Source organism: Anopheles cruzii, chromosome 2 (genome assembly GCF_943734635.1).
Source record: "Anopheles cruzii chromosome 2, idAnoCruzAS_RS32_06, whole genome shotgun sequence".
Taxonomy (NCBI): Eukaryota; Metazoa; Arthropoda; class Insecta; order Diptera; family Culicidae; genus Anopheles; species Anopheles cruzii.
Genome location: NC_069144.1, coordinates 12,892,462 through 12,914,914, shown reverse-complemented (window position 1 = coordinate 12,914,914; position 22,453 = coordinate 12,892,462). Strand labels below are relative to the sequence as shown.

Below are 22,453 nucleotides of genomic sequence, written 5' to 3'. Positions count from 1 at the left end.
CCATCATGCTGCGTGACGTTACAAGATTTATGTTGATTGCGGTTTATTATTATAACATCAAACCACATCAAGCCCCAAGCCTCGATCATCGGCGGGCAGGCAAGGGATTCGAACCGGCCGCAAAAAGGGAAGCGACCCGCGGGTAAAGCAACGCCAACTTCCGGTGGCCTTTCCGGGGGCGTATTGGTTCTGGCTCCGCCGCTCGCTCGTTGGACGCACTTAGATCGCACGGAAGTGCGTCACTTCCGGCGGCACTTCCCGGGAGTGCTCGAGCCCACTGAAACCGCGTTGAAATTCGTTATGATGGACCTGGCGGGAGCCTTTAGGGCTCCCTGCCGTGCGATCCACGTGAGGATTACTGTGGCGGTAGGTGGGATTTGTGGTCGCGCGAGCTTTATGATGCTTTAGGCCGGGGTTTATGACATCCTGAAGCACCTTTCGCTGTCGTGGGCGCTAACATGTTGTCACTCAGCCCGTCAGCTCGGTACCACGTGACCACGGGATTATATTAGAAGCGCCGATTATCGACCTTTGCGTGCGTGCGAAACACAGAAGGGGTTATTTGGAGCACTTGCGTCAGAGACTTGGTGGTTTTGGTCATAAAAAGCCGCCGTTATTTAGACGAGACGAAGATTCTGAAAGTATTCTTGGAACCAAGCTCGCTGTCAGCCCTCGCAAAAAGACCGCCAAGCAGTGCTGCCCCGCTGCTGATTAGCATCCCGATAGGAGGCTGCTAATTGTTTATTCAAACGAAAGCCCTCCGATCAACCGCCCGGTATGGCAGCATAACCCGAAAGCCGTGGGAGAGCAGCATGGAGTGGCCATTCTTGGGAGGAGGGATAACTTTTTGGCATTCGTGTGCCCAAGCTGTTGCGTGGCAAATTCTTGTTTTCGGTTTTGGTTTGCCGTGCAAGTCACGGCACGTGGTTGATTGTTGGGCAGAAACACGTGGCTTAATTTTCTCGCCGCGGTTGGGGTGTTTTTCTACGTCAAACGGTGGCACTTGGGAGAATTAACACTGTGGCCAAACAGTAAGAAGAATTTGGATTTGGAACTTGATTCCGATAGGGATACATTTTTGTTATAAGTTGGCATAACTGTCACTAACGTTTGTGACAAATTATGCGTCAAAATGCTAATAAGTTTTTGCAACACGGGTTCTTTTGCAAACAGTTAAAAGTGAATTCTTCATTTTTCATAATTTCAGAAACTGTTCAACAACGTACTTTCGCATAACGCATAAAATTTAGGCTGCCAAGAACGACGACCATCAATATCAACTCGTCAAAAATATCAAAGAATAAGTGGCCCAATATTATCAATCAACGATCAACGATCCATCAACTTCCAGACCTTGATGGCCTTGTTGGAATATGGAAAAGATCAGTGAAAACCATTTCGATTGAACGTTGGGGCCTTAGGAAAAAGTGAAATGACTAAATGTTGCAAATGGTGCTTCTATTTTGAGAAGGATTAGATGAATTTAGAAGAATAAATAAGATAAGACAACTGTGACAAGTCCTCTCGTTTTGAAAACACTTTTAAATGTTGCCAGATGCTGTGTTTAGAAATATGTTCAAGATACGTAGATAAGCATTTAACGATGCTTACGACATGTACGCCAATCCCTATAAACCCCCAAAAATCATTATTTCATTAAACGACTGTCACTGAGAAGGCGTTAATCAAAATTGATATCGTCATACATGAACCATTGGTGAAACTATCGCAGAAGCCATTGCTTTGAAACAGTAGAAAGGAAACAATCAGAAGGAGCAGCTAAATCAAGTGTGAAACTTAAAAAAGGTATGAAAAACAAGAAAAGATTCGTGTTTGATATTATTAAGATTTTCCATTCCTAAAATCAATCTCTCATCCATTGAATCACGGACCGGCATGTAAAATATCTCGCATTGCCTAACCAACCGGACGGAAACGATTCACCACGAACTACGCTGGCCTGCTGCGAGGTTTTGCTTGTAGCTCCTTCCAAAAAAAAGGACAGACGAGTGTCCTTTGGCCTTCACAACCGCTTATCGCAACAAAAGCGCGTGAGTATTACAAACACTGGCGAACACAGAGAGAGCGCGTAAAACACCCAAAACTACAGAATCCGAGGGGTTCGGCATCGTCGTCCCTACGAGCGCCGTAGGGGAATTTTACGGTCGGCAGGACACACGGCGCACGCGCCCGGCTCCTCGTTCATTCAGAGCGACTCCCGGCGGCGACGACATGTTCCTTTCGGAGGAGCTTCCTTCGTTCGGGGTGGCGAGTCGGGATCCATCAGCAACGACCCATCCGGTATCCGGTAATCCCGTCAGCCAACGAGTCAGTCGTCCGGTGGCACGAAAGCGAATCGGTTCCGTCCGTCCGGGTGCTGGGTTCGGGTCGGCCGGTCGCGTGTCGGTCGCGCAGGACTCGTTGCGTACTCTACGGCTGGACTCTCCACGGCCGGACCAGACCGGAGAAGGCCACGGCCTGAGGTGGAAAGGTGAGGCGTCAGGATCGGTGCCAAAAATAGACAGCTACTACACGGCCCAGCGCGCAAACGAAGGGAGTCCACAAGTGCGCTCGAGCAGTCCGGGGGGCAATCGTGTCCTTTTGGGTCCACCGTGGACTGCGATGTTTGGCCGCGCACGTGCGCGTGTGTGTGTTACACTGTCTCACTGTAATGGTGTGTTGGTGGGTAGTCAGGACGTTGGTGGTGGCGGTGTAAGCGAGTGCTTCGAAGGATATTAAAGTGACGCCGACTGGACGCGTCTCGTCCCGTTGCTTGGTGCTGGCTTCCGGCAGCCCGGGACGGGGCAGGGGTGGAGGGAAGAAAGGATGCGCTACAAAAGTGGCTGCCATCGGGTCGAAGTTGATTAGTGCCGTAGCCGACAGTGACCCGCCAACAACGGCGTCTGGCGCCGGTTCAACAAAGAAGAGGTCCTTGCCTCGAAACACTTACCGGGGATGCTGCGTCTCCGGCTTCCCGAAACCCCAGGATGAATTTTGATTTTCAAAATCACAGACCGTAGTGCGGGGGGATGCGGTGGCCGGCAGACGATAAATCATCAAGGATCTCTAATAAGGACTCAAGGCATCCGTCGATAAAGGTGGCACCATCCTGTGTTCCGAGAATTCCCTTGTGGCCGTTATCTCGCCCTCTTGGTTGCCTCGAATTTCCAACATCGGCCCCGTCCAACCGGCAGCTATTTTCCCCCTTCGCAGGCGGCCACGCGCTGCGGGAGTATTTGTTTTCATCTCGGACGATTTTTCCATCGGCAAGGAAAAGGATTTTCCGGCATCCCGCGGAGGGTGGCGGATCGAACGATAAAACCACCCGCCCGTCCGTGTGTGTGTGTGTGTTTGCGCGCTTGCCTGTGTTTGTGTTTTTATTTACCAAAAAGGGGTGTGTATCGTAGGGTGTGTGTGTGTGTGCGCGAGTATGAACGCCGCTAGTTGTGCAACGAGGCACTGTGCGCCCCGTCCTTATGACGCCGGCAACATTTGATATCCTTGTTTAGGTTCTGCGGCCTCTAATGGCGAGGTGCGGAGTTAAGTTTCCCTTGCGAGTTTCGAGGCATTTTCTTTGCCGTATTCCGATGACCGAAAACCGGTCCGCAGTGCGTGTCTGTGTGTGTGTGTCTTGCGTTCGGTGTTTTGTGGCATTAGAAAATGTGCATTAAAATCATGCATAAATTAAACCCCACGAAAATAGAAGGATCTAGAGGGTGATTAGCATGTGATAGGGGCTTTCCGCGGGGGATTTCTATTTCTACAACTCCGTTTTCTTTCCGTTCTAGAGAGTTCTGAAAAGTCAACCGAAAAGTGTAACCAAATGAAAGAAAACAAAGGAATGTCTATCTGAAGATGGTGAAAGCAACGATACTGAATAGTTTTCGATTAAAAGTTGAGTGAATTTTTAAAACCTAATTAACGATCATCATCAAAGTGTTGCGTTTAATGAAAGGTAAGAAATAATGATCAAGCATCAAGCCCTCAAGACAGGAAGACGCTTTCTCCAAAGATTTATTAGTACCTTATTATTACTTCGGATATCTGGAACGCTCTCAGCTCTCCAGGAGTGTTTTTTAATGAAGTAGAACCATTCTTTTACCTGGACATCTTGTCATCAATATCTTATACGGAACAGGGTTTTTGCGTTTCGTCCGCGTTGAATACGCATACGCTCCGTTTGAGCGGCCACGGTCATTTTGTTCGTTAACTTTTTGTTTTGACAGTTCCACCGACAGTAGGTCGCGCTGGGGAGACCAACTTTCGCCGGCCCCTCAGGGTTCGACTCTTTTCTTTGGCTGGCGCCCAGCGAACCGGGAACCGAAGGTCATATTTCTTGAACCCACCCGACCCAACCGACCTGTCGGTGGCCATCCGCCGTGGCGAAGGACCGTACGTCCTTCAGGGAACCAGGGACCTCTGCCTGGCGCTCAGCGAGTTCAGTGAATTTAACCGAAACTCCAAGACTTTGGTCACACCTTTGGCCTCTCCGGAGCCATTGGCACCAACAAAAACCAAGGCCCTCCACCCCGCCGTGCCAGTGGGTAATGACGGGGAAAAGTTTTCTTTTATCCCCGGCCAAGACTACACGGTTGATCCACCAAGTTTCCTTCTATTGTTTTTTTTTCTTCGGCTTCCCGCCCGTGGTCAAATGTAATTCCAGGCAGGAATTTAGATTAGTGAAATTCTAGCCTCAATCTCAATCGTTTTTTATTGCCATTTTTTTCCACCGAAAACCTGGTTTATTTAGGCCCCTTGTGAGGGCCGGAGCGGGACAGAATGATAAAGAGAGAAAGAAAATGTCAGCTTATTTTGTTTAACCCAACTCCGGGGTGCTACCGTCGAAGGGGCTATTACATGGGCCACCCGACGCGACGCGACCCGAACTCGACGGAAGGCAAGGCAAGAAGGCAAGACTTTTATTTACAGACAACCGGATATGCCGTACCTTTCGAAGGACCACGAACAAACAGAGCCCAAAAAAAAAACAAAAGAATGTAATCGAAAACATCATCGGGGCGGCAGAGTCTTCGCTTTCGCTATTTATAAACTGTGAATCGAGGACAACCGTCACTGATAATGATGATAGGGAGGAGCAGAAAAAAGCACACACACACACCCACACTACACCGGCCAAACAGGTGGGGGTGGCTCGTCCCTGTTTCACTTTGCTGGTCGCCAGGAGACAAAATTTAAAATTAGTTTTCCGATGAGGGCACACCACGGACCGTTGCGATGTCGCTCGTCCTGTCAACGTGTGGCGCCACCGGAATATGCTCTGTAGTTGTGGGTTGGCCCGGAAAGGCCTGGCCCGGATGGTACGATGCCACTGGCTCACGGATCGGCTGGCTCGGCCTTAAGGGACTCGTTTTGGGCCGTGTACTGTGTGTGTGCGTGGGTTGTATCGCATTGCTGTCTCCTCCAGTGCCATTTCGTATCATTGCGTTTCGGCGCTCCATTTTTTCCCGTCCAAACGCCAAACAATTCGCTATTAGAGGTTTTGTTGTTTCGAACGGTCGCAGACGGCAACGGCAGCAACTTTCCTTAAAGGGGATGTATCCAAAGGGGGGGCCAAATGGTATGGTTTCGGCAGCCGAAGACCACAAGGAACCAGAAAAACGGACGTTACTCGGCTCAGGTATTTGATTGAAATTGGAAACGTCAGGGGTTCGGTGATGGAATGGAATGTTACATTGCAGCCCAATCGAAACGGTGACAAAATTAAATTTCCTGTTCTTTGACAGCCACACACCACCGTGGCGGTGTCGTTGTCCCTGTGTCTGTTTGATGTGCTCGGTGTGTCCGCGGAATGGGGTTCTTTCGTTTCTTTTTCGAAATTGTGCGTCAAATGTACCGTTCGAATCGGAAATCGGATTACAATCAGACCATCAGCCGTTGGATAATACGTTGTTTGATGCTTAGTGTTTGTATTACTTTAAATTAAATGTAACATGAATATTCTATGCGCTCCCTTCACGGGTGAGTGATTTATTATTAAATGGACGTTCGAAATCGATTCCGAAAAATGTAAATGTAGTTCCAGGATTACTTTGATTTGTCATCCAATACTTGCCCATAGGATATCTCATGTGTAAAGTTTGCGCGCTGTTTTTCACATGTCCGAGGTGACTTTGTGAAAGCTGTAATCCTTGTTTTACTAGTATTCTTATCAAATATTATCAGCTAGCAGCAGCTAGAACAAGCTCAATGGAGTGCCAGAGCATAAGTGCATTAAGCTCCGGCACTGTAGCCCCAACATTCACCAACCCAACCCCAACTTCCATAAGGCCCACAGATTTCTCTGACACGAGCCTGGACAAGGATGATTACAATGACGACGGGTGTCCTCGGTCCTGGCGCTGCGATCCCTTACTAGCGCACTAGGGCACCGTGGACACCGTTTTGTTCCTTTGCCGCAGGAACGCTCCACAAATCAAATTGTCCCGTCAACTGACGATATTTTAACAACACCACCGGGAGAACCGGCCCCATCCTGGGCTCGCTTCGAGCCCCGAGGTACCGTGCTGGCTTTCGAGTCAGGATGTGTATTTTGCCAGCAATTAGAACCTGTCATACCTGTCCGGTGTGGCCAATGGAGGCTTTCATCGTGCGCGGAAACTAGGGGCGCACGGGGCCCCGGGCAGAGTGTGGTCCGCGTGACCGCGACCGGGCAAGAGATGAAATGAAAGCTGAGCAAATGATAATGAATAATTTGATTAAGGATGGTCCGTCCTGTCGTTCGCCCGTTCGTTCGGGGAGCGCTGGCCATGGAAGCTGGCGAATGGTTTCGTGAGAAAACTCCGCTCGATGGATGCTGTCGCTTCCGGCGGTGGTTTCGTGTCGAGAACATTAGCTTTTCGACGGTCGGTGGCACTCGCCCAGCCCCCCAGGCAAACAGAACGGTTTTGTGCGCGCTTGGTATGTGCGAGATAAAACCAGGACACTGCCAAAGGACAAAGGACTGACAGCCGGGTGCAACAGCTCCAAGCCCGTTCTCGTGCGGCAAAACGTGCACATGTACGGATCCTGAGCATAGAGTGTTGATGTGGCATGCTTTTTTTGTCCTTCCAGAAACCTATCTGGAGCCGAGCGAGTGGACCAATTTGTGCGGATTACACCGGCAAGTACCGGCGGCTGAACGCATTCTGGCAACGACCCATATTTGGGAGCTTTTAACATCATACAGTATCTAAAAGGACGGATCGTTTTAAAAGGAACCTAATTTATTTACCTCCTTCTCGTAGTTCTCGAAGATTGTGGTCCCAAACATTAATTATGAACGTTGTTTGACAATTCTGTTTGATTCCGGTACGCCAAATTTGGGTTGAAGCATTTCTTTTTCCGCCAGAATATGCCCTTTTTTTGGTGGGAATCAAACGCGGATACAGTTCGGGCCTTCCAGGAAGTGGTACAATCATCGGCGCACGAAGGACATACGGTACGTGACCGTAAGAATAAAAGTCACCGTGAAAAATGGACACAAAACCAATAAACCGTTTAAGATACGGTTGGCTACTTCCGCTCGCCGGTCGCCGGACGGCACTGGTGACCCCAATCTCGCTTCCTGGAAGACCAGAAAGAAAGTGAACCTGGCCGCGGCCCTCCACCGTCGAACGAACGTATTGAAGCGTAAAGTCAATATTCTTTAGCAGATTACTTTTGATCTGTCCTCCCACTGGGTCGAGGCAAGGAAAACCCACACAGCGCGACCCGGCGTGTAATATATTATTTTTAAATCTGGTGACTTCTTTTTGCGCACCGAGAACGTATCCGGGACGTCGGAAGTCGAGCGCCGTAGTGCCCATTCCCGTGGAGCGAGGCGATTATTTGTAGCGTTATCGTTTCGGTGTCCATTTTCTCGTTCAACGATGGGTTTTTGCGGACCCGGAAACCGGGATCCGGCCAGTGTCGTGTGGCAGTTTAGAAGCTAGAGAATTCGATGTCGACTTGTCCGCGCCAAAGAGGCCAAAGGTTCAGAACCATTTGGTCGATTCTTGACGCTGTGCAAAGAAGATGGTGAAAATTCTCGATCTTTAGGATTTACTCACTTCACTTGCCATAAATTGGCCACCGGGCAGATTAATGTGCGGGTTAAGGCCCATAAAATTGGCCAATCATCGATAAAAATCGCGGCCGGAGTAGTGGTGCCTCAAGTGTTCCGCCAAGCGACGGATTACTTCTGATATGAATCGAGACCCGAAAGTGATTTCGGAGTGGCTTTACTCGTATAGAGTTGGAACAAAAACACAGAGAAGTTACCTTTGAGCCATTAGCAAACTTATCTGATGAAGAAGGATGTGCAGCGGGCCGTGTAATTACGTTCTGCCGCATTTTCCAATCAATCAATATTTTGGCGCCTCAAGCAGAGGGCACGTATCGCCATCCTCACGGTAACTATCGTCCACCATGAAATCCACCCGGCAAGGCAACCTGTCAACCGACGGGCTAGCCCTGGTCCCGCCCGGACAGATCATCTTCACATCGCAAGGACGAAGGTTTCCTTAAGTAACTCTCAAGCTCCAACCTCCGAAGCCGAGATTATGTCGCAAAACTTTCCCGAACCCCGAGCCGATGGGAGAACCCCTCGTCAAAGTGCGGGGCCAGATGGGTCAGAAACCCGAGATTATCTGCCATTATCGAAGGCGGAACGTGTTGACCGATGATGGCCAGGGTGCCGGGGTGGATAAAGTTTGGAAGGCCACTTGGAAAATTATAACCCACACACACACACACACACACAGTGTTTGGCGCTAAACTTGGCTGATCGGACTTTGACTGAGTTCCTAGCCCGAGATGGCCTATAGCGCCGGAGCGGTTAAACCTGTTTCTTCTCGACGTAAGTCAATTATTACGGTACGATCGGCTCGATCGAAAGCGGGTGCCCAGCAGCGCCCAATTAGGCATGGTAAATTGAGTTCTTGGTGCACTTTAGCTGAAAGCGCTCCATCAATCGGGCTTAACTCAACTTTAGTAACCTTTCCCGTTGCTAGCCTATATATAATGTAAAATCAATTTCCTCCGTTGGTGAAGCATTTTATTGGCCGAGTCCTTTCAAAGCTTCTCCATTTTAAGCGCCTGACGATGGGTTCTACTCAAATCCCTTGAGATAGAGCTGTAATGAGGCGTCCAGGCACCGTGTAGTTGACGGTTGACGGTGGCGCACCGGTGGCGTTGGTTGGCCGCAAACAACGGCAGCGCATTTATGGGCCGAATTACAGGCCAAACACAGGGTGAGGGAAAATTTATCGCCTTGGTAGCCAGTTAACTGCCTCGCAACGCGGCAATCGCCCGAATTGCGGCCCGTGACTTGGGACCGGGTTTTCACCTTATAAATTATCTGGCCCTTTGCGGGAGATATCTTCTGCCGGAGCGCGCGTATCGAAAACCCTCCGGGCCCGGGACCGCGTGGATGTCACGATGAAGACATGTGATGGAAAATAATAGCTATCCGATGGCCATAACTCATACTGGACTGTGGGCCGGCACGAGTGGAGCGAAACATCACATTAAACAAAATTAATGATGACGTCTTGGGTGGGTCTGAGTTTCAAAGTTTCCCAAGGGCACCAGGGAACCAGAACGACGGAAGGGCTCTCCGTGTCCCGGCCGCAAGAGATAGCGCGCAATTCATTTCGATGGCTTCGAGAATGCTGTCGAAACCCTCATCACCGGGTTGTTGCGATTTGGTTCCGTTGAACGTATTACATTTATTAAAAACCTTTCTTTTTTTACCTTTTTCGGTACGAAGAGGGTCAACCGAACCGATAGGTGGACCGAACACAGGGCGTGATATTTGCCGATCAAACTGACCGGCCCACTGGCCGGCCGAGAGTCAAGTTATTAATCATCGCCCACTGAAATTGGCTCCGATCCTTTGGCATCATTATTGTGGAAAACTGCCGAACGTGTGAGAGATGTTCGAGCGATAAACGACATCCCGGCTTTAAAGGTCTATTAACATTAAACTTGCATCTTGATACCGAAGTTGATATCAACCATCTAAACTATTTCCATCTTCTCTCGAACCGTGTAACAAAAGCCGAGAAGTAAATTCAACCCCCGTCGTCGACGATTCTACCGCTCCAGCGATTTGAACAGCATCTGGAGAGCTCCTCCCGGGGGAAAGTCAAACGAATACAAAGTCGGTCGTTGGAGGGTTTCATAGAGGGAAACGCCGCCGGAACAAGGACATTCCCCGCCTGGGCTCAGTTACTTCATTTTGGGCCAATTTTGAGCAGCACTTAAAGGCGAAGACCGACCGAAACTTCATAGGCTTCAAAAGTTTGCTCCCGTCCCAGCCAAACGGTTGCAGACATTTACATAAGGAGTTGGTCTCGTCTTCCCGAGCAGACCAACTCTTTGGGTCGGCCAAAAGCACTCCCGAATTCCGCAATCTGTCTGCTCTCAGCGGCCGTCGATCGCAGGCGTTGGCGTTTCCGGGGAAAAAGTTTTTCGATTACAGTAGTTTGTCGGCAGCCCATTTTCGCAGCCCGAGTGCAGCCGACGGGAACCGATTAAAGCTGCCAAGGGCGGGCGAATTCGAGGCTCACTTGCAGCAGCAACTGTTTCAACTGTTTATTTCCAGCCCGGTGACATTTTTTACTAACCCGTCGCCCCGTCGAAAACGTCAACTTTAGCGACAACAGAACGAAAGGAATAAGGAGCCAAGCGGCGCTCTGATTGCCGGACGGGACGGATGGCCGAACAAAATCGCATAATTTTATTTTGCATTTTGTTGCGACCTCCGGGTCCCCGGGAGTTTTTTCAACCACCAAAGCGTAATGTTTCCTGTTGACACTTTCGTTTATTTCACCCAGAAATGCTTCATTCCGGTCAACACGGAGAGGAACCCCATTCCATCAGAGAAAGTAGTGAAAACGGAACGGGAATCACGGCGACGATGGCCGCCGCGCGTCGGGTCGTTTTGAAATAAGAAAATTTTAATTAAAAATCTTTCGCAAAACCAAACGAACCGTTTCGCTTCGGGAGATCGGGTGCGAGAAAAAGTGCACAACTTTTGCACTTCCGGCGTAGCCCGCCGGGGTTTATGCTCCGCGACCGCGCTCCGAACGATATCCGGGGCGCTGGTTGGTTTGCGTTCTGCCGGCGGTTGCAGGCAGCGAAAGTGTCCTACTTTTTAGAACGCCCGTCCGGTGCCGCTTCATCATTCCCATAACTTTGGCTCTTCATTTCCAATTAACGGGCCGGGTGGAATTGCTAATATTTTTCTATCATCTTCATCTTGATGAAGAGCGAGCTCACCGGGCCAAGGGTACGCCAATATGTATTGAACAGAAGACGCCCAGCCTGGAGCGGGAGTGGGGTGGAATTTTATTAAAAACGTGAAAACGATTTTGTGCCGTGTTTGCAATTTTTAAAATTCACTTCCATCGCCGACCGAGAACATTCCCGGCCACCATAGAGCGGAAATTAATTATCGCAAGGACACGGTCGGCATTTATGAACTTCGCAGCGCCAACGGAGCGCCACAACAATTCTTTTGTAGTTAGACAATTTCCCTGCAGCAACACTGATCGGCACACTGTATTACTTCTGACAAATGACTGATAATTATTTGCCCTCCACGGCCGCCCGGTTGCGATGGCGCCGCCGGTTGGAGCATGTTCTAATGCATTCATCATTATCACTTCATTTGCTGGGTTCTGTCAGGAGAATTTCTCTTTTTGTGGCCAGCCAGCCAGCCAGCACGGCGGTTGGTTGCCCGGGCGCTCGGGTAATTAGTATAATTACACTAATTAAATCACGATATCATTCTAATGGCGTCATCGCGATTCTTACGACTGGCGACAAGCGTCGACGGCGACGACGCCGCCGACGCCGCCAGACGACTGCCTTTGATGGATGCTGCGTTTTTGGTCAGAAAATATGGGACCAGAGACCGAGAAGCGCGCGTTCATTATTCATAATGATAGCTTACACAACTAATTACCGCTAATGAAGAGAGCGGTACGTTCCCACGGCACGATGACGGAACAATCGGCGGCGAAACAGCGTTGTTGTAGAGTCGGACTGAGACGGACTTACCCACAAGCGACGTTACCCGCCGTTGACGTTCTGCATTCTGTTGTGGGATTGAGTATTAAAACCCAATTCCACCAGGGCGCGGGAGCTACGGATGTGTTGTCCTCAGCACGACCTACAGCGATGAATGCAACGTAAAACTTGTGCTGACTCTGTTTCCGTTGCACTGTTGCATCATCGAGCCCGGGAGCTTAGCAACCATCGCGACAGTATTGCAAAAGCCGGCAAAGTTCTCGTAGAATATGGGCTCTCCATTTGACAATGGATGACGCAAGAGCTTGATCCATTTTTCCCCCTGAACACATCGCAACATGCTTCGCATCGCATAGAAAGCCTCCGGACAGGACGTATTTTAAATCATTAAACGTCAAGCGGAATACGAAGCAGAGTACTTCTTTGTGTGCGAGCAAAGGGCAGAGTAAGAATGGAGCTCATGGCATCCTTTGAAGGATTAACATTTCAGTTCAGTTGAACAGGCATCCAGTGCTATTCTTCAGGATTCGCTTGCTGTTCCCCGAAAGCGTAGCGTATGCATTACTTAAACAACTAAACTATGGTCCAGGAGGTTGGGTGGTAGAAATTCGTTGTCCTCAATTTTGTGCGAAAATCTTTCATCCTATCAACATTTGACAACCGTATAGAGTTATGTCACCAAATCCACGTGGAGAGTTTGAAGTCAATCTCTAAACATTACTCGTCACCTGCTCTAATTGTAGCGCCCAACCGAAACTGATGATGGACTTCAAGGCCTCAACGACGGCCACCATCGCCACCATCGACAAGGGCAGCGATCGGACGTTTGCGTCGGCCTTCTTCCACCCGCCAGCATCGCCGGCCCACGTAGGGTGCTGCATGCTGAACAGAGCCCCGGTCCGGCCACCGTCGGAGATCTACTTCGAAAGCCGGGGCAAGTGCTGCAAAAAGTTGCTACGATACAACGGCTACCCTAACAAGGTAAGCGACGCTAAATGTCACACGAAGTCGTTATACTTTTTATATGTTTTCTCTTTTTCAATAATTAAATTTGTTCAATTTCGTTTACTTAAATCACACGCTTCTTTTTTCTATTATTTGACTGACACACTTTAGGGAATTCATGAAGTCCGTCATGAATTCCCCAGGGTTTCGATATCGATTGAAACATAACGTCTCTCTGTGTGTTCCCGCACACGATCAAACAGGTGCTACTGTACCCGGAGGAAGGATGGGCTCGAAGTGCGGCCTCGAGCTACTGGACGATAGCTCCGTGCCGGTGGCGAAGGAATCGTTGCATCGTGGAAGAGGTGGCCGGATCCAGAAAGTGAGTAGCTTTGTCCTATAGATTCTGTGGAGCTTTTTACGACTGTGTTGGGTTGTATACTGGCGGCCGATTAATAGGTCACCAGGCAGTGGCGATGTTGAAATCAATCGAGAACACACATCGATAAATGGCCGCGCAAATAAATGTCGATGAATTATTAACGCATCCTTCGGCCTTCGCAACACTCAACAAACATCTGCGTCCGTACCGTTTGCCGTTATAATCCGTACCGTTCGGGTTGCTCTCTGGTGTGTTCGGTAATCGCATGGAATTGAGATAAAACTTAGATTTTCAGAAAAATATCTGATTGTTGTAGTTCCTTTTGAAGTGTAAATAGTTGAGTTGTAAATAGAAAGATCATAATGCTGTGAAAATTGTTTCACGAGTTCCCAACGAACTTCCTGGCCCAAGCCCCACGATACCCACAATGTTGTGCCACTCTTGAAACGACCAACGCAAAGTGCAGATAAAAATAACGCCCCGGACGAAAGTGAATCCTTGCCACTGCAGCGAAGCAAGACGTCAAGTCCTGGTTTTTCACTCTCCACAGTGCCAGGAGTGGCGTTGGGCTTTAAACGACACCCGGTATCGATGCGCTCGGGTCGGGTATGTTTGTAGAGGTGTTTACGAGAGGCCGGGAACGCTGACACGGAACCGTTTGGCTTCCGTAACTGTCACAAAATTGTGTGATAAGCATCGTTGTTGCTCTTCTGATGGTATTAAGTCACGGCACAACGTTAGACATTAGAATTAAAGCTGACCTAACATGGGCTCACAAACTTTTCCTAAACGAATTCACTGTTCAAAAGTTTCGCCCAGTGCGCGCTTGTTTACAACATGATGCCACTTTATCGCACACACACACACGTCCGCCAAAGGGCCATGTGTGGCCCCCCTGGAAAATCCTTTGCGTCGAAATAAATCTTTCCCCGTTATCTTCGGGCTTCGAAAAGGGATGAAAAATCAGAAAATCAATATGAGGGCCGCCGTAGGATAGGGGGGCCTCGGAAACATTTTCTTCAATTTCGTACAAGATTTACTGCCCGGTCGTATCCGCCCGTGGCCCGTGTCTGCTGGACGACGCGGACACTGTGTGTGTGTTTGAAGGAGATGATTAATATTTTCCTACCATATTCAATATCGGCTCCGGCGTCCGGGAAGCGCAAAATATACATCACAACGCCTCAACTCGAGGGCTCCGGTCCCCGTCCGTCCCGGGCTCCCCGCGCATATAGGCAACCAATCCCAGTGACAAATCGTTTCAGATTTCCATATTTTTTCGCCCCAATACCGCGTACTATCAACAGAGCAAAACCCATCCATCTGCGTGGTTTCGGTCCCGGGAAATCCACGGGAAGCGGATTATTGAAGACCCCCCCGGAGGGAGGCCGACGGCCTACGCAGTGATTGGGTTTATTTGGGCGTCGGAAAATTTGTCTTTCGTCGCGACGCATCACCGGGCACCCCGTCGGCAACCCGTTCCGGAACCCGCCGGCGGTACCGGAAGGAAGGAACAACTTTCGCCACGCCAAGCATCCTGAGGGAAAGTTAAATTTGTTCATCGCGCCCAACCGTATAGACTCGGCGCCCGCAGTTCATTGGACCCGCGCTTTCCATGGGGCCGACTAGATGGGGCCATGGGCTCGTGCCTGTCGTTCATTTTAATGTAACGTGGGCCCCGCCAACCCGCGGGCGGAATGTCAATTTTTCCAGCCTGTTAGCTTTCGCAAAGTTAAAGCCTCCTCTTTCGGCTCCATTGTTTATGTAATGGAGATAATTATGCTTTGCTGCGGCGGTGTACGGGGTTTTCCTGGTACCCGGGACGCCGGAGGTCCCCGGCGAACCTTCAAAGTTACTTCGTGTTACGCTGGGTGGGTCAGGTTGGCTTCCGAACGCGAATTGTCCGACGAATTGCGGGTGAAAATCACAACGTCCGGGTGGCCCCCGGGCGTTTTGGGTCCGAAAGGTCAGAAAGATTTTTCTTGCTCCCTTCGGTCAAGAGCGAACGCTTTTTTTCGAATGTTTCCCGGTGGAAACAAAGACAGTGTTCTTGGGCCGCTGGTCACGCGAAAGAAACCCCGGAAGTGAAACAGAACGCCCAACGAGGGGTGACATTAAAATGCATTAGCCTCTCGGGGGTGGCCGCATTCGAGGAAAACCTCTTTTTCCTATCATTAAGATCTCCGGGATCGACTTTTCGGAGAACAGTTCTGAGGCTAATTAGTGCCTTGGGTCTGGTGCCCGTTTCTGGCTGCAGCAGCAGCAGCAGCAACTATCGACAGCCCGGTGGGACAGGGTTTTCCAAGAAGCGTTCACAAGCAGCAAGCACGGTTGCGGTGAAAGTTTTAATTGTTGTTTTCAAATTAATTGCGAACGTAATCTTTTCATTTGAATCTAGCCCACCGTGACACGGGACACGGTTCTCGATCCCCGGCGAAACCGGTGAAGTGAAGTGAACCTCGAGTGAAGTGAAAATTTGATTAAAATGTACTTTGCAGTCGTCGAAATCGGAGCCTCTTGAATGCCAAACACCATCAAACATTATATTTTCCCCCTCTGACTCGGTTGAAAGGTTAACAAATAAATGTGATAAATAAATAAATGAGATAGATAAACAAATTTAAACTGAACCCCGTCAGGTGATCCGAAGTCGGTAGAATAAGAAGGTATTGGAACTGCAGAACAGGTTGGGTTGAAAGGATAAAACTACTAAATCTCACGTGTCATCGCATTCGCCATGGGGTTCGATGACTTTCAGTAACGGAAGCAATCAGGATTTGATGGAAACTTCGAAAAGGGCGTGCTACGCCAAATCCCTTAAGGGTAGTCTTCGGGGACAGATACCAGTTGAAACGAAGCCATATTAATTTAAGCTATAGCTTTAATTATATGTTTTTGGTAAGACGGAACTAATAGAACTCTGCTATAAATAGATCACCCTGTGCTAGAGCTCGTCGTCCAACCTTTGCAATACTAGCCAAGGAGTTGCGCCAAGAAATTTTGTGGAATTGAACGGCGAGTTGCCAAAACATCCCATTCAGTGATTGTATAATTTAAGCTCAATTTTCTTATGACTTTGCTGTTCAACAACAAATCTTCGAAAACAGTCGCTTGTTGACGTTGAAATTGACGTTGGAATTAATCATTAATCAGGGAGGGCCAGCGTTCGTTCCCAATCCTCATGTCGACGTGCGCCCGTGCGAAATGAAATTTACATTTTCTTGATTATATCCCGGCGGTTCGAAACCATTCCACAAATGTCGAACGCGAAGGTAGAATAACACTATGTAAAATATCGGAAAAACGCCCCAGGTAAGTTCGGCCCGCAGAAAGTTGTTGTCTGCGCGTGCCCTTTCGTTGTTCGTTGATCTTCGAACGCAAGCCAACTTGGCAAAGTTTAACGAACAAAAATAAACGGTTGAAAGACGACCAGCTTGTGGCCCTTGCTGGGAGAAGTGCAGAAAAACAGAAATTAATTACGAAAGTGTCAATTCGTTTAATTAAAATGTCGCTTTCCTACCTTTGGAACCGTGGCCATGGAACCGAAACCGTCTGGAGAAAGATTTAATGAATTTCGACCCACCGAAGGTGTACCGATGAGGTTTGCCACGAGTTGTAAGGACCTGTGTGTGTGTGTGTGTGGCCGGTGACATGTGTTTCGACTCATCACGTCACCCTCGGAACGGTTCCGTGGGCCTTAAAGTCCACCGAAAGCTATAATGTGTTTTACTCTACCAATCGTGATGGTGATAAACTTGGGCTCGGGCCACGATTCGAAAGGTCCGCCCGGATGTGGGCAAACCCCGGATACGCCGTTTGCATAATAAACTTTCGACATGGTTGTAAAACCTGCCGAAAGCAGCAGCATTTCGCTCTCGGACGACTGATGAACGGCTCATAAACAAGACAATAACAATAATTGAAAAAGAACGCCGCCGGCGCCCAGCATAACTCCTTCATCACGTCCCGCTACGAAGATGTGCGTTGACGACGACGACGAGGACGCCAACCATACGGGAGCCAGGATATGGCCCTAGCCAAATCCTGCACCTCATCGTCACCTTCGGGGGCTTCAGTCTCGCGCGCCAGAAGGGCGTTCGTTCGTTTGCCCAGGGCGGCATATTTGTTTTCTTCCCACTTCGAGTTCCGTGGAGCTGCCCGGCAACTGCTGTCTGGTGGCGTTCCTTCCAGCGGATCGTGACGACGTGACGCAGCGCCCCCCCAAAAAAAAGGCAGCTTCCGAACAAATAAAACGTTATTGGAACGATTCCCTGCCCGAGTGTGGTGGTGGCGAAAGAAAAACGTGCTTCCTGCCGATCAACCAAAACGATCTGGACCGTTTTTCTCTATTCACTGTCCGGGGCCGGGTCCAGGTCCGGGGCAGTCCGGTTTTCTTTTTGGGACCGGGCATTATATTGGGACTCCCACTTGGCCCACAATCGCTCCCGGGCATGAGTTTTATGACGAAGTTTTTCGTGCTGCCTTTGCGTGGCCTCTGCGCTGCTGCGTGTGACCGATGAAAATTATTCCCCCGGGGGGGCCTGACTCTTTCGCTCGCCGTGGCCCGGACCATTTTGTTGGAGTCGGAGAGGTCGGACATCACCCTCGGTTTGGCTTCGTCCTTTTCTACAAATGGTAGCGCCGAAAGCGTCATGCCGGCGTTTTTGGACGGTTTTCAATTCACTCGAGCTCTCTGACATCTTTATCGGGGCTTCGTGTGACTTCGACGCCTCGTTCTAATTTTCTGCGCCAGCCGAAAATGATCGAAAAACGACATTTTTTGTGCGAAAACGTGCAGTAGATTATTGCGCTTGTCGAGCAGAAAACAGCTCCTAATGCAGTCCAATCAGATGAATTTTGCTTGAAATCAAGCACACGATCTTCTGTTTTTGATTGTTAATAATTAATTAATCCGTTCGAATCCGTTCGATCGACCCAAGCCAAGGACGTAGCAGATCGGACGATAAAAGGTGTGGCGTTATTTTGCATAACAAGGAAAGTACTCTGAATAAAGGTAACGGAAAGATTTAAGCGAAATTGTTACGTTCTATAGCTTTCCGTGCCCGCGGAAACATTACCCTCCGTCATAACCATATCGCCAACGTGTTTCGTTCGCCTTAATTGAGCCACTTTATGTGGTTCTGATTTATTGACGCAACCCACGAAGCATAAAACGCGTGTTTATTGCTGCGTCAATTTGATTCGGTACACCGGCTGGTTCCACCACCGCCAACCGGTCGCGTATATTTAAAATCCTTGGCATACATTCTGTTCCCTTTTGCACAACCCGGAGGCCCGTTCGCTGGAGGCGTTGAAAAATCGAAAGAAAAACTAATCAATCTCGTCCGCCGCACGGGGCCTAAAGTTTAGCGGCAGAGGTCTTACGATAAATCTTTCCCCGTCCGTCCCTTCGAGCCCCGTTCCGGTGCGGCTCTAAGCTAATATCAAAGTGATTAGCCTCTCAATCTTCGGCGCCCGTCACCGGTAATCGAGCTCAAGGGGCTCTTTCGGGTTCGGGAGCCGATTAGGGCGTACGCCGCCGGGTTCGCTGAGTCGTCCAAAATCGCGAGGCACCAAATCCCAGCCAAGGCCCATTCATTTATTGATACCCATTACTCTTCGTCGTCTTCGAGGGCTGCAGGTCCCTGAAGGCTTATATTCGACTGTTTTGCTGACTACATTTTCCACAATTCGTTTACTTACGCAAACTTTTTTGCCCGCGATCGCATCATTTATCATCGGACACCGTTAGGGGTTGGGTCAAATAAAACGACCAAAGAAAGAAACATCTTGCTCACTATCGCGTAAAGAGCTTGCTAATCGGAGCTTTCGTTCGCGGAAAACCCTCATGAAGTCTGCCTTTTTAATTCTCCTCCGGGCGACTGTTGCTCGTCCCCGAGGTACCGAGCTATTAGCAGACGGCAGAACCAGAATCCGTCCGACATGCTTGCCAACACTCCGGACCGGGCCGGGGCGCCGCGCCTAAGTCCCACCCAAAGACGGCGACTGCAGAAGGCCGGAAGGCCGTCTTAAGACTAAGACTAAATTTACCAAGTAATTTAATACGGCATCTCATTAGCCACGGAACTCGTTGGGACCGCACCCGGCTTCTCGGTTCGTCCGGGCAGCGCTGGAAAGGCCGGGAGTGGCGAACCGACTAATTTAAATCCCGACGGCCACCGACGGGCCACCCGAAAGCTCACCTTCCCGCTTTCCCCCGAGGGTGGCCGAGAAAACACAAAACCACAGACCGAAAGCTGCCGCCACCGGCTCTGTTTTTCTTTCGCTGCGCCCTTGGTCTGTGTGTGTGCCGCACTCGTTAAAAGGATGTGGGGCTCTCGGGGGCTTTGCTTTTCTTTTGGCTTTGGTTTCTTTTAGCCGCCGCCGGTGGCCTCCGTGGACCGAGGGACGTCTCTTGCGACGACTTGTGAAATTATGTCATAATTCGCCGAAAAACATTCACAAATTAAAGCGAGCGGGCGAGTCGGGTCGAATCCTTGCGGCGACGGTGGCAGGCCAGCGAGCCAGTCGGTCTCTTTTGTATCAAGAAGGCGGCCTGAATACACCGAGGGCCCACTCATTTGGCCGTTTCCTGGTCGGTAGCAAGGAAGTTGTTTGCCCAGCCGCTGCGCCGGCCCCCCGAAGCAGTATAATCACGGAGAGAACGGAAGGCCGGATACTAACCGCCGGATATTGGGGTCACGTTCCCGCTCGTGACCCGATTTGTGCGCTGCCGGGCTGCTGGTGCCAGGAAGCCGGCCCAGCACACCCGCCGGCAGTGGAGCGTGGATTCACGGGAAATGTTTTGTAACCGCGTTTGCGATTTATGATTGCGACGGCCCCCAAACGTAAAGGATTGCACGAGGTATCGCACTCAGAATGCTGTGCGTGTCCTTGGAAAGGCAGTGCGTATCCAATATTTGTGCTAAAAAATAATGAGTTGATCTTTGGTAAATCAAAAACGGAACTATAACTGTTTTTAGAAGGATTCTCAACAATTGCCAATCTTAATGCTACATTCTTTGGATGAAGCTTTCACACAAAAGCAGCCATAAAATGGCATTTCACTAAGCAACGCAACGACATTAACCAACAATAAGCTCTCTTAATTCTTTAATTATTAAATAGATATATAAATATTTGCATAGATGACGCTGATCTTAAAATATTCCCCTGGCCTTTGTAACAATGTTTTATGGGTATTCTGCGACTTGTTTGAGGATTCAAATGAGGGGCTCTCGAACAGAAATTATTTACCGATTTGTGTTACGAATTTACTAGCAACTTCAATATTTATTCTCCCATTTCGCTCCTTGTAGACAAACGACGCAGGGCCGCATGATCGTTGTTGGTGACGGAGCGCTCCTAATCGTGGGCACCTTCAAGCGCCGTACGCCGGACCCCGACTTTAAGGTGAGTTCGACCGGAATTAGAAACCTAAACAGTGACCCTGTGGCCCATAACCGCCACACGCGCTGACCTACCGCGGCCCAGCCATGGATATCGTCGTCGTGTCGGTACGGTTTATTTTTTCCATTATCGGAATCACTTTTTCCGGGTTTCCCGGGGTGAACCTTTAGCGCCCGGCCGTCGTTCGGCCATCGTCCGGTACGGGGGCACATCAAAATTATGTCTAACATCCGCTTCCGTTTCGTTTCCGGCCGCTCGCCCGCTGTAGCTGTATCTGTCATCCAACATCAGCCTGGCGGACTACAACATGGGCTACTGTCTGACGGGCACGCTGGAGCGAGGCTGCCAGCGGACGAACCAGTTCCAAACGACCCACTTTGCCGTCATCCGTCGCTGCTGGCCATCGAACGACCACGAGCATGGCGGCGGCGGAGGCGGTGTAGGCGGCGGTGGCTTCGGAGTGGGCGGCGGGGGTGCAAACAAAAATAACAACAAAACACAACACACCTACATCGATTTCCTCTTCAACCGATGATGATGATGAGACCGCCGGCGCCGTGAGAGAGACTGCATAGAGTAGCTTTTTCTGCCCGTTTCTGTTCCACGATTATGGTTCTACGTTGAACAATTCGCCCAAAACGAGCTGTAGACCTGTGCAAAACCGTGCCCCCCTCCCGCAGGCCAGAATCCGGAACACACAATCAACCCAGCGTCGGGTGGCCCGAAAGGCCAAGGCGCTGAAGCATCGTAGGCACTGCGCGTAGAGTAGGCCGCGATTAGAGTAAACGCTGATAAGCCGCGGAGTAGCTCCGCTGGTAGGATAGGGACTCGATGATAATATATTTAGATATGGAAGCGGTAACGTATACACACACAAACTGCGCGCTTCCCCGCGAGGGGTATTTTTTTAGCCAGCCGCGTAACTCGTTGTAATCACTATCGATCCTCTTTTTTGGCCGCCAAAGAGACGCAACCTTCAACCTCCCCTCAAAAACATTGACAGATCTCCCGCTGAAACGCTGAGCTTGGCCTACTAGAGCCGTTCTAGAGAGAGAAAGAGAGGGAAAAAGTCCCTGCTGAAATTGTGCCGTTGCCAGGGAAACGTAAATAGTCGATAAAACCAAACAAACGCGTTATCATTGAATTATAATGCAGCCAGAACTCGCAACGTAGTGGAAAAAGCAAAATGGAAAAGGAAGAATCACGCACTGAAATTGATAACAGAAACCCCTAAAATAATAAACGGACAAACAAAAACACAGCAAACAAAACAAATCAATTAACCAGCCAAGCTTGCTATATATACACAGGAAATAGAGCGTTAAAACATAGAGCAATCCACTAACAAAGCAACCACTGGTGAACGGCGCAGCGTCCAACACAAAACTTGCAAAACCCAGCACTAGCTAGCATAAAAGAGGTAGCACTAAAGCATAAAAGAAATGGAACGCTTTTTGATGAGAATACAAAATACGTACGAAACACAGAGACAGAAAGAGAGAGAGAGACAGAGAGAGAGAGAGAGAGAACGAAAAAAGTAAACCAAAAACTGCAGACATTCCAAATCAAATATGTAAATCAAAAGCGCCAACAAATATTGTGACGCGCACACACATAAGCGAATGAGGGGAATCGAAACGTAATAACTAAAACCAAACAGAGAAAGACCGAAAAGCGCGAAACAAAACGAAGAAACGGACG

General features: G+C 49.5%; 1 protein-coding gene across 1 annotated transcript; it reads left to right on the top strand.

The window, feature by feature from the left end:
* The first annotated feature begins 3,862 nt into the window (after positions 1-3,862).
* LOC128267856 (uncharacterized) lies at positions 3,863-22,234 on the top strand. Its single transcript, XM_053004802.1, has 5 exons — positions 3,863-3,955; positions 12,759-12,996; positions 13,224-13,342; positions 20,662-20,755; positions 21,021-22,234. Exons 2-5 carry the CDS (start codon positions 12,775-12,777, stop codon positions 21,285-21,287), a joined length of 702 nt encoding a protein of 233 aa, XP_052860762.1. The 5' UTR covers positions 3,863-3,955; positions 12,759-12,774; the 3' UTR covers positions 21,288-22,234.
* The last annotated feature ends 219 nt before the right edge of the window (positions 22,235-22,453 follow it).

Bases quoted from the DNA above. Each gene is read 5' to 3' on its own strand.
- LOC128267856 (XM_053004802.1), top strand. From the start codon at position 12,775: ATGATGGACTTCAAGGCCTCAACGACGGCCACCATCGCCACCATCGAC. The intron at 12,997-13,223 runs GTAAGCGACGCT...ACGATCAAACAG, and splicing joins ACAACGGCTACCCTAACAAG to GTGCTACTGTACCCGGAGGA. The intron at 13,343-20,661 runs GTGAGTAGCTTT...CGCTCCTTGTAG, and splicing joins GAGGTGGCCGGATCCAGAAA to ACAAACGACGCAGGGCCGCA.